Source organism: Balaenoptera musculus, chromosome 7 (assembly GCF_009873245.2).
Source record: "Balaenoptera musculus isolate JJ_BM4_2016_0621 chromosome 7, mBalMus1.pri.v3, whole genome shotgun sequence".
Lineage (NCBI taxonomy): Eukaryota > Metazoa > Chordata > Mammalia > Artiodactyla > Balaenopteridae > Balaenoptera > Balaenoptera musculus.
The window spans coordinates 14,646,332-14,659,546 of record NC_045791.1 but is presented as its reverse complement, the minus strand read 5'-3'; the positions used below and the strand labels follow the sequence as shown (position 1 = coordinate 14,659,546).

General features: G+C 35.7%; 1 protein-coding gene across 1 annotated transcript in view; it reads left to right on the top strand.

Annotated features, from left to right (window-relative positions):
* The window catches only part of DPP10 (dipeptidyl peptidase like 10), a 674,557-nt gene that overhangs the window by 618,602 nt on the left and 42,740 nt on the right, over positions 1-13,215 (top strand). The window contains 2 exon segments of the mRNA XM_036858000.1: positions 1,346-1,467; positions 3,191-3,238. Coding sequence (XP_036713895.1) covers positions 1,346-1,467; positions 3,191-3,238 — 170 coding nt within the window.

Sequence of the window (13,215 nt, the reverse complement as noted above, 5' to 3'; positions counted from 1 at the left end):
ATAATTGGTTGATTTAATTTATGGGATTAGATGCTTCTGCAGAATCAGAACTGCTAGCATATTCGGTGTCATTATTTTGTCTCAAGATGTGCTTTTCTCTATTTTAGTAATTTCATAATCTAAATAATGAGAAAGTACCAACAGAATTTTTAGGAAACTTGGATCTGAAAAATTATATGGAAGAGTAGAGAGAGAAAAGGTTTTAAATTCTAGTTATGTCACTAAATAGCTGTGACTAATAGTGACTGGCACACATTCATAGTTTCTGTGGTGATAGTTGTGCAACATTGTGACTGTAATTAATGACATTGAACCATATACTTGAAAAATGGTTAAAATGTTGAATGTTGTTTTACGTATATACCACAACTTAAAAGAAAAAAAATGGGTATGATTTGTCATAATGGTGAAACTAGCTAATGTGTTTAAGTGCCTAGTATATTAATCACCTTGACTAGAAAAGGAAAATTTTGGATTATAATGAGCCCAAAATGTTTCAAATGTGAAGCTGTGACTTTGTGAACTATACTATACTATGTGTTTTGTTCCAAAATGAAATTGAGAATATTTTGTCCAGCCAAGTTTTAAAAAATGTATCATCAAGAGTGTTCTCATTTAGCAGCATAGATAATTTACAATTAATCTCTATTTACAAAATAAATGAATCTATACATGAAATTTAACTTTGGGTTAATATTTCAACCCCTCTGACCTTAAGCACCATTGTTTGTAAAATAAAGAGATGAGTGCTTTTCTCTTTATCTATCTCCTTGATGTCTCGAAGTATGTATGAGCATTAACATTATATATATTATCATTCAAAAATAGCTTTTCTTTTCCAAAAATTCAGTGCAAGTATTTAGTGGGGAAAATCTGGTACTAATATCAAAATCTAATGTTGAATTTAGGAAATCATGAGCTTTTTATATGTGTGTGACTTGTGAAAACATTAGTTCTTCCAACTAATATTATTGCTGGTGACTTTATGCTTGTCTCTGTGGGTAATTTCTTTTAAGACTTTACAAAGAAATGTCTATAAAAATATAAATAAGAATAAGTAATATTGTGTCCTGTGAAAATCAGTTTCTTTGTAAGCATATATACATATTACATATATATAGGTGTACATAATTTTAATTTTATTACAGAGAAGAAAAATGCATATGTCTTAACATTAGTAATGGGAATTGACTTTGTTTGCATTTCTATGGTAAGTCATAATTTACAAGGAACCTCAGCCAAGTAATGCTGTAGCTTCTTTGTTTATGTTAATATTTAAATATAGATACCACACATTCAAGGACCTGGAATAGTAGCATTTCTAACTTTCTTTTTCTTTCCCCAGTGCTTCTACTGAAGGATTATTGAATCGTCAATGCATTTCATGTAACTTTATGAAAGAACAATGTACATATTTTGGTGCCAGTTTTAGTCCCATGAATCAACATTTCTTATTACTCTGTAAAGGTAATAGATGATTTCTGATAAAATTTATTTTATTCATTTTATTTGATCAGTATCTATTACTATCATTAGTAATGATTATCCTAGCTGTATGATTTGATATTCTTAGTTTATGTAAGGTTTTGTTAAAAAGTTATAAATTAGGGGTTTATTGAGATGTAAATTGTATCCATTACTTTATTTAAAAGATAGAAATTGGGAGTAAGTCAATATGTGCACATACACATGATCAATAAGTGCTGTTTGACATGGACCTTTTAAAAAAGTGAATAAACATATTTCCATCAGCCAAGTCAAGCTAGAATAATAAACTAATTTACCTAGACATTAGGAAAAACAATAGTTTCCTTATTAAAATAATGGCTTGGTTGTTAAGAAATTTAGGATCTACAGAACTTTAATTCCCAGGGTCTAGTCCCCTTCAATTTTGAGAAATTATGTTCACCCCAATTATTTCTTCTATCTGGTAACAGTATGCTATAGCCTTACACAGTAGTATGGTATGTCTAGGTTATACTGATAGGAATCATTGTCCCTTTAATAGGATACTGTATTTCCCAGAGATGAAATGGGTATGTCCTCTTATAATGTGATGGATTGAGTGCTACTGCTTCAGCTGGTACCTTACACATTCGTGTTTTAAGACACCATGAGGAAGAGACCAATACTTTTTCTTTTTAGTTATTTTTCTCTTGACATCTGAAATAAAGTCATCAAAAAAGAGAAGTACTTGTTGGATGACACCAGAGAAAAACCATTAGACCCCTAGACAGAGTTCCTTAGAGAAGTGAAGTTTTAAGATAACATCTTATGGTTACACTTGAATTATCCAGTATATTTGAAATAATTAATAATTCCAGTTAATGTATTTTTAAAATTAATATATAATTAGTTCCAATTTTTAATTTATCTTGTGGGTGAAATATTTCTTTTTTTTTTGCTTTTATTTTTATTTTTTTGAATTTTTGAATTTTATTTTATTTATTTTTTTATACAGCAGGTTCTTATTAGTTATCTGTTTTATGCATATTAATGTATACATGTCAATCCCAATATCCCAATTCATCCCACCACCGCCACCACCCCCGCCACTTTCCCCCCTTGGTGTCCATACATTTGTTCTCTACATCTGTGTCTCTATTTCTGCCCTGCAAACCGGGCTCTAGAGCGCAGCCTCAGTAGTTGTGGTGCACGGGCTTGGTTACTCCGCAGCATGTGGGATCTTCCCGGACCAGGGCTCGAACCCATGTCCCCTGCATTGGCAGGTGGATTCTTAACCACTGTGCCAAAATATTTCTAATATACATGCATTCTTTCTTTCTTGGCTAAGTGGTAAATAGAATTTAATCTTGGATAAGTGGATGAGGGTTCACAGGGCTGTGAATCAACTTTCTGAACATCAGTGACGATTCTATAAAAGACTAGATAAAAAGAGAGTAAAGTGCATAAGATTGGCTAAAACCATAGAACTATAGAAGTATAGGACATTTTGGAGAAGGGAGAATTGTAACAGTAATCCTGCAAATAGTTTCTTTCCCCGTATATTCTTACTTCTCTGAATAAAATGTCCATAGAAAGGAATGAAATCTAATAATCGGGTTTCTGTTTCATTCTGTTTTAACTATGAAATGCTTATATTTGGAAAAAAGAACTCTATCATGTAATCTTCCAGTAGTTATTACTTAGATGTCTTTAAAATGTTTATACATACATTTCTAAAATCTAGGTCCAGGGGTTCCAGTGGTCAGCCTACATGGCACGGACAACCCAGCAAGTAAGTACATGAAGACAACATCATGGTTGGCATTGGTCCTTAATATTATATTATTTATTCTGACTGTTGTACTCTATAGAGCCTTCTTCAAAGGAGGCCCCAGCCTGGGGAAAGTAGCATAGGCACCATCAACTTGACCTTGTGTGTGTAAGAGAAACATTAAAGCAAATGGTTTGAGCCATGTTACAATTGGAGTTGGTTCTTATATGCCTGAAATAGGCTATCTACTGTATCTTAATTGAATGAGGAGTGAATGATGAGACTCATTTAGATATATTTCAGCCTACTGGCCCCTTATACTCTGGTTCATTCTTTCTTGAGCCTCATATAGATTATTCCTCCAGAGCAACACATTTACTTTTGGGAAAAATTATTCAATTGTCCATCATCTGTTGAGCGAGGACTTACTTTATCAGGCAATATGACAGAGGCTGGGTGTTCATTGCTAGTAAGATATGGTCAGTGTGTTTAAGAACTTTAATAGGAGAGTGTATAAATACAAACATGGCTGAGCTGATCTTAAAAATGAATAGCCAGGTTGCTTCCTGCCTCCCTGTTTCCTTCCTTTCATCTATCCTTCTTTTCCTTCTTTCATTTAAAAACTTTATTTAATCAACACTCTCATGCTGTAATGATTTACCATAATCTAGTAAATGAGGCTTATATTTATTAACACATTTACTCCTCAGAATACCCCCTGATGTTGTTAATTTTATTATCCTTTTTTACAGATGAGGGAACTGAGCCACAAAGAGGTTAAAAAACTTGGCTAGAGGCACTCTAATATAATAGGTGGCAGCACCAGGAATCAAATAAGATCGTCTGACTCCAGAATAGGGTTTATTATCACTACCATACAATGGCAGCTCATTCTACTGTGTTTTTGTCTGTCTCATCACATACTTAGGTTTAAGTAGTAGTCTTACTTAAATGCTTTGACTTAAAGGAGAGGCAGGCATAAAAGTGAAATGTTGAATGACAAATATCATTTTTAGAGGACAGAGAAAGACCTTTTATACTCTTCAAATACCACCATATGGAGACTTCCTGCCTATTCTAGAGAAAGACAAAACTTCTAAATAGTTAATGGAGTTCTGTGTGGTTGGAAATCAGTTAGCACATCTTTTAGTTTCTACTTAGTGTAAATCCTAAAGCGGTTATGGTAAGCAAATTAAATCTGTTGAATACTAACACTAACGGCAACAATAATGATAATAAAGACAGTTTATTTGATAAAATAGAAAGAAGGCTGAATTTCACAGATAGAAAAATTAGTGTATAAAGTGAGTCCACCACATACCTTTTGTGGGTATAATCTCATAGAATCAATTTCCTTGTAAAAATATTAGCAAATGAATTTTCTGTGAGGATGAGATACATTTGCAACATAGGAGACACTCAATAAACAGCAACTATTTGTGTTACATTGCATATTCTGCCAAAATGATATATTTTTTAAAATCCCCAACCTGACTTTAATTAATTTTATTCTACTGTTAAAAGGCAATGTTGTTTTCTAATAACTTTTGTTGCAAATCATGACACACTTTCCTCTGAGGGAAACCTTTCTGATTTTCTCATTTATAAGTGAATTCTGAGTGAATTATCACTTAGTGATAGTCTCAGGATCAAGAAAAACAAAAAGGGACTGTGAACAGTGATCAGGTGCTTAATTTTCTTTTCAAAAGACAATTATTTATTGAGATAAAATTTGCATTTGATTGCAAGTAAATCTTTGGGTTAATGGATCTTCAGGTTAATCTTCATTAAACTAATGAATCAGTCATAACTCATTTTGGGGCCACACAAAGTAGAGTAAAGCATGAAAAGTATATTGAATAAAGAAAAATGAAAATATTTAACAAACATGGAAAACCTTTAAACCACCAGTTATCAAAGAAATGCAAAGTAAAACACTGCCAAGTAATTTTTCCTAACAAATTAATAACATCAAAAAATTTACATTGCTAATGAGGATATAACAAGGCTCTCATAAATTGCTGGTAGAAATATAAATTACAGCAAATCTTTTGGAAAAAAATAACTCAACCATAAGCATTAAATCTTTTATATCTATTTACCCTATATTTTTCCTTTTAATGGCTTATACTGAAGAGATAATCCTGAAGAGAGAAAATTATAACCATGCTACTGATAGAAGTGAAAAAACATAATAAAAATAATAAAAGGGGGGATTTGTAAATAAACTTTAATAGAATACTGATTTGTGCCCTGAATATCTTCCATTTGTCTTTTCAGAGCCACTCTTAATTGTTTTGCTCTCCCATGGTCTCTACCCCAGCAGGAGTTTGTACTGATGACTTAAGTTCTGCTGCCATTTGGCTGCCAATTGGATCCAGCTAAAGTGAATCCTATAGGTGACTGAAGAGAGGCAGAAAAGTGACTTTGGAGTCTGTATTTCTCCAGTGCTATCCCTGTGGAGTCACCCAAGTAGCTCTGACTCTTGGGTGAAGGTCACTGTGGATCTTTCATGCAACAAACTCCATGTAACTGCTCTCTCCCCTTGACCTGCAGGCCTAGCCCTTGTCATAAGCCCTGGGTTATGGTACTACCCCTTATGACCTCCCTGCCCTTTGTCCTATATTTGTAAATAGTCCTTTATTAAAATTTCATCAAATTGTTCTAGATTTGCCACTAGTTCCCCACTAGGATTAAAAATAAAAATATGTTTTTAAAAGTCTATTCCTCAGAACTGTTTAAGCTATATTTCTTAGTGATTAAGGAGTTCAAATATTTATGCCACTTAAACAAAATTATTTGAAAATGCATATTAAATTTCCAGGAGACAATATTTGCAAACAGTAAAAGTCTTGTATTTGCCTAGCAACCTTTCAGATGATTTTTTGTTCTTTTTTCTTAAGTATTTTCCTAATGTTCTACAATGAACATATATTACCTTTATAATGAAAAAGAAACCCTTCATTAAAATGTTCAGTGACGAGATTGGTTCAAGATGGCGGAGTAGAAGGACATGCTCTCACTCCCTCTTTCGAGACCACCGGAATCACAACTAACTGCTGAACAGTCATCGACAGGAAGACACTGGAACTCACCAAAAAAGATACCCCACATGCAAAGACAAAGGAGAAGCCTCAGTGAGATGGTAGGAGGGGCGGAATCACAATAAAATCAAATCCCATAACTGCTGGGTGGGTGACTCACAAACTGGAGAACACTTATAGCACAGAAATCCACCCATTGGAGTGAAGGTTCTGAGCCCCACGTCAGGCTGCCCAACCTGGAGGTCTGGCAACGGGAGGAGGAATTCCTAGAGAATCAGACTTTGAAGGCAAGTGGGATTTGATGCAGGACTTTGACAGGACTGGGGGAAACAGAGACTCCACTCTTGGAGGGCACACACAAAGTAGTGTGTGCATTGGGACCCAGGGGAAGGAGCAGTGACCCCATAGGAGACTGAACCACACCAACCTGCTAGTGTTGGAGGGTCTCCTGCAGAGGCAGGGGGTGGCTGTGCCTCACTGTGAGGACAAGGACACTGGCAGCAGCAGTTCTGGGAAGTACTCCTTGGCATGAGCCCTCCCAGAGCCCACCATTAGCTCCACCAAACAGCCCTGCAAGGCTCCAGTGTTGCGTCGCCTCAGGCCAAACAACGAACAGGGAGGGAACCCAGCCCCACCCATCAGCAGACAAGCAGATTAAAGTTTTACTGAGCTCTGCCCCTCAGAGCAACAGCCAGCTCTACCCACCACCAGTCCCTCCCATCAGGAAACTTGCACAAGCCTCATAGATGGCCTCATCCACCAGAGGGCAGACAGAAGAATCAAGAAGAACTAGAATACTGCAGCCTGTGGAACAAAAACCACATCACAGAAAGATAGAAAAGATGAAAAGGCAGAGGGCTGTGTACCAGATGAAGGAACAAGATAAAACCCCAGAAAAACAACTAAATGAAATGGAGATAGGCAATCTTCCAGAAAGAGAATTCAGAATAATGGTAGTGAAGATGATCCAGGACTTCGGAAAAAGAATGGAGGCAAAGATTGAGAAGATGCAAGAAATGTCTAACAAAGACCTAGAAGAATTAAAGAACAAACAAACAGAGATGAACAATACAATAACTGAAATGAAAAATACACTAGAAGGAATCAATAGCAGAATAATTGAGGCAGAAGAACGGATAAGTGACCTGGAAGACAGAATGGGGGAATTCACTGCTGTGGAACAGAATAAAGAAAAAAGAATGAAAAGAAATGAAGACAGCCTAAGAGACCCCTGGGACAACATTAAACGCAACAATGTTCGTGTTATAGGGGTCCCAGAAGGAGAAGAGAGAGAGAAAGGACCCAAGAAAATATTTGAAGAGATTATAGTGGAAAAGTTCCGTAATATGGGAAAGGAAATAGCCACCCAAGTCCAGGAAGCGCAGGGAGTCCCATACAGGATGAACCCAAGGAGAAACACACTGAGACACATTGTAATCAAATTGGCAAAAATTAAAGACAAAAATTATTGAAAGCAGCAAGGAAAAAACGACAAATAACATACAAGGGAACTCCCATAAGGTTAACAGCTGATTTCTCAGCAGAAACTCTACAAGCCAGAAGGGAGTGGCATGATTTACTTAAAGTGAGGAAAGGGAAGAACCTACAACCAAGATTACTCTACCCAGCAAGGACCTCATTCAGATTCGATGGAGAAATCAAAAGCTTTACAGACAAGCAAAAGCTAAGAGAATTCAGCACCACCAAACCAGCTCTACAACAAATGCTAAAGGAACTTCTCTAAGTGGGAAACACAAGAGAAGAAAAGGACCTACAAAAACAAACCCAAAACAATTAAGAGAATGGTAATAGGAACATATGTATCGATAATTACCTTAAACGTGAATAGATTAAATGATCCAACCAAATGACACAGACTAGCTGAATGGATACAAAAACAAGACCCATATATATGCTGTCTACAAATGACCCACTTCAGACCTAGAGACACATACAGACTGAAATTGAGGGGATGGAAAAAGATATTCCATGCAAATGGAAATCAAAAGAAAGCTGGAGTAGCAATTCTCGTATCAGACAAAATAGACTTTAAAATAAAGACGATTACAAGAGACAAAGAAGGACACTATATAATGATCAAGGGATCGATCCAAGAGGAAGGTATAACAATTGTAAATATTTATGCACCCAACATAGGAGCACCTCAATACATAAGGCAAATACTAACAGCCATAAAAGGGGAAATCGACAGCAACACAATCATAGTAGGGGACTTTAACACCCCGCTTTCACCAATGGACAGATCATCCAAACAGAAAATTAATAAGGCAACACAAGCTTTAAATGACACAATAGACCAGATAGATTTAATTGATATTTATAGGACATTCCATCCAAAAACAGCAGATTATACTTTCTTCTCAAGTGTGCACGGAACATTCTCCAGGATAGATCATATCTTGGGTCACAAATCAAGCCTCAGTAAATTTAAGAAAATTGAAATCATATCAAGCATCTTTTCTGACCACAACACTATGAGATTAGAAATGAATTACAGGGAAAAAACCATAAAAAAACAAACACATGGAGGCTAAACAATATGTTACTAAATAACCAAGAGATCACTGAAGAAATCAAAGAGGAAATCAAAAAATACCTAGAGACAAGTGACAGTGAAAACACGAAGATCCAAAACCTATGGGATGCAGCAAAAGCTGTTCTAAGAGGGAAGTTTATAGCTATACAAGCAACCTCAAGAAACAAGAAAAATCTCAAATAAATAATCTAATGTTACACCTAAAGGAACTAGAGAAAGAAGAACAAACAAAACCCAAAGTTAGCAGAAGGAAAGAAATCATAAAGATCAGAGCAGAAATAAATGAAATAGAAACAAAGAAAACAATAGCAAAGATCAATAAAACTAAAAGCTGGTTCTTTGAGAAGATAAACAAAATTGATAAGCCATTAGCCAGACTCATCAAGAAAAAGAGGGAGAGGACTCAAATCAGTAAAATTAGAAATGAAACAGGAGAAGTTACAACACACACCGCAGAAATGCAAAGCATCCTAAGAGACTACTACAAGCAACTCTATGCCAATAAAATGGACAACCTGGAAGAAATGGACAAATTCTTAGAAAGGTATAACCTTCCAAGACTGAACCAGGAAGAAATAGAAAATTTGAACAGACCAATCACAAGTAATGAAATTGAAACTGTGATTAAAAATCTTCCAACAAACAAAGCCCAGGACCAGATGGCTTCACAGGTGAATTCTATCAATCATTTAGAGAAGACCTAACACCCATCCTTCTCAAACTCTTCCAAAAAATTGCAGAGGAAGGAACAGTCACAATCTCATTCTATGCGGCCACCATCACCCTGATACCAAAACCAAACAAAGACACTACAAAAAGAGAAAATTACAGACCAATATCACTGATGAATATAGATGCAAAAATCCTCAACAAAATACTAGCAAACAGAATCCAACAGCACATTAAAAGGATCATACACCATGTTCAAGTGGGATTTATCCCAGGGATGCACGGATTCTTCAATATATGCAAATCAGTCAATGTGATACACCAAATTAACAAAAGGAGTAAAAACCATATGATCATCTCAATAGATGCAGAAAAAGCTTTTGACAAAATTCAACACCGATTTATGATAAAAACTCTCCAGAAAGTGGGCATAGAGGGAGCCTACCTCAACATAATAAAGGCCATATATGATGAACCCACAGCAAACATCATTCTCAATGGTGAAAAACTGAATGCATTTCCTCTAAGATCAGGAAGAAGACAAGGATGTCCACTCTCACCACTAATATTCAACATAGTTTTGGAAATCCTAGCCACGGCAATCAGAGAAGAAAAAGAAATTAAAGGAATACAAATTGGAAAAGAAGAAGTAAAACTGTCACTGTTTGCAGATGGCATGATACTATACATGGGAATCCTAAAGATGCCACCAGAAGACTTCTAGAGGTAATTAATGAATTTGGTAAAGTAGCAGGATACAAAATTAATGCGCAGAAATCTCTTGCATTCCTATACACTAATGATGAAAAATCTGAAAGAGAAATTAAGGAAACACTCCCATTTACCATTGCAACAAAAAGAATAAAATACCTAGGAATAAACCTACCTAGGGAGACAAAAGACCTGTGAGCAGAAAACTATAAGACACTGATGAAAGAAATTAAAGATGATACCAACAGATGGAGAGATATACCATGTTCTTGGATTGGGAGAATCAATATTGTGGAAATGACTATACTACGCAAAGCAATCTACAGGTTAAGTGCAATCCCTATCAAATTACCAATGGCATATTTTACAGAACAAAAACAGAAAATCTTAAAATTTGTATGGAGACACAAAAGACCCCAAATAGCCAAAGCAGTCTTGAGGGAAAAAAACGGAGCTGGAGGAATCAGACTCCCTGACTTCAGACTGTACTACAAAGCTACAGTAATCAAGACAATATGGTACTGGTGCAAAAACAGAAATACAGATCAATGGAACAGGATAGAAAGCCCAGAGGTAAACCCACGCACCTATGGTCAACTAATCTATGACAAAGGAGGCAACGACATACAATGGAGAAAAGACAGTCTCTTCAATAAGTGGCGCTGGGAAAACTGGACAGCTACATGTAAAAGAATAAAATTAGAACAGTCCCTAACACCATACACAAAAGTAAACTCAAAATGTATTAGAGACCTAAATGTAAGACCAGACACTATAAAACTCTTAGAGGAAAACATAGGAAGAACATTCATTGACATAAATCACAGCGAGATCTTTTTTTTTTTTTAAATTTATTTATTTATGGCTGTGTTGGGTCTTCGTTTCTGTGCGAGGGCCCTCTCTAGTTGCGGCAAGTGGGGGCCACTCTTCATCATGGTGCGCGGGCCTCTCACCATCGTGGCCTCTCTTGTTGTGGAGCACAGGCTCCAGACGCACAGGCTCAGTAATTGTGGCTCACGGGCCTAGCTGCTCCGTGGCATGTGGGATCTTCCCAGACCAGGGTTCGAACCCGTGTCCCCTGCATTGGCAGGCAGACTCTCAACCACTGCACAACCAGGGAAGGCCCAAGATCTTTTTTGATCCATCTCCTAGAGTAATGGATATAAAAACAAAAATAAATAAATGGGACCTAATGAAACTTAAAAGCTTTTGTACAGCAAAGGGAACCATAAACAAGATGAAAAGACAACCCTCAGAATGGGAAAAAATATTTGCAAAAGAATCAGTGGGGAAAGGATTAATCTCCAAAATATATAAACAGCTCATGCAGCTCAGTATTAAAGAAACAATCAACCCAGCCTAAAAATGGGCAGAAGATCTAAATAGACATTTCTCCAAAGAAGACATACAGATGGCCAACAGACACATGAAAAGCTGCTCAACATCACTAATTGTTAGAGAAATGCAAATCAAAACTACAATGAGGTATCACCTCACACCGGTTAGAATGGGTATCATCAGAAAATCTACAAACAACAAATGATGGAGAGGGTGTGGAGAAAAGGGAATCCTCTTGCACTGTTGGTGGGAATGTAAATTGATACAGCCACTATGGAGAACAGTATGGAGGTTCCTTAAAAAACTAAAAATAGAATTACCATATGATCCAGCAATCCCACTACTGGGCATATACCCAGAGAAAACCATAATTCAAAAAAGACACATGCACCCCAATGTTCATTGCAGCACTATTTACAATAGCCAGGTCATGGAAGCCACCTAAATGCCCATCGACAGTCAAATAGATAAAGAAGAAGTGGTACATATATACAATGGAATATTACTCAGCCATAAAAAGGAACAAAATTGGGTCATTAGTAGTGACGTGGATGCATCTAGAGACTGTCATACAGAGTGAAGCAAGTCAGAAAGAGAAAAACAAATACCTTATATTAACACATATATGTGGAACCTAGAAAATTATACAGATGAACTGGTTTGCAGAGCAGAAATTGAGACACAGAAGTAGAGAAAAAAATGTATGGACACCAAGGGGGGAAAGCGGCGGGGGGTTGGGGGTGGTGGTGTGATGAATTGGGAAATTGAGACTGACATGTATATACTGATGTGTATAAAATATATGACTAATAAGAACCTGCTGTATAAAAAAATAAAAAAAAATGTTCAGTGACTAGGAGTTGATACATATATGTAAAATTTTACTTAGTATTTCAAAAGTCCTTTGTCTCATATTGCTATCTTTCCTTTTCCTCTTTTTATATATTCATTTTTTTCTTTCTCCTTAATTGTGTATATATGATTTCCTTTACTTTAATTCATTTTTAGTCTCTTCCCTTTCTTCCTTTCTCTCCCTTGCATCTCCTTCTCATCCCTCCTTATACTTCCTTTCTAATATTTTCTCATCTCTCCCTTTCTTCCTTCTTCCTAATTTTCTGTTTTCATTTTAATCCTCTTTTCTTCCTCAATCCCACAATTAAAATCATGTCTTAATACTACCTTGTCTTCATAATGTTTCACAAAAAACTATCATTGAAACATATTTTCCGAATTTATCATGAAAAAAATTCTGTATGCTTTTGAAAATGGCTTTATTTTCTTCTGTATTTTTTTTCCTTAAATATAATTTTATTTCTCTGTGACCATGGGTTGATTTTTTTTTTTACCATGAGCAAATGAATACCTTTGATTTAGAAGTAAAAAAATTTCAAGTACCTCTTATCTCATGTAATTTATTTTTTCCCATTCAGTTTTGATAATAAAGAGAAGCCATGAGAAATTATTAGTATATTACTCTCATATTGGTGCCTCCACCTCTATTTATTCATTCATTTATTTAGTTAACTAGTCACTGTAACACAATAAACTGTTGTTCACTTTTAAAAATATTTATCCAACAAGATGCTCTCTAGTAAGGTATAAAGGTAAAAATTTAATGGGCTTTAGTCTCTAAAAATTGCTGCCTATGTAATTAACAAATATCAGGTGATATTGGTTTC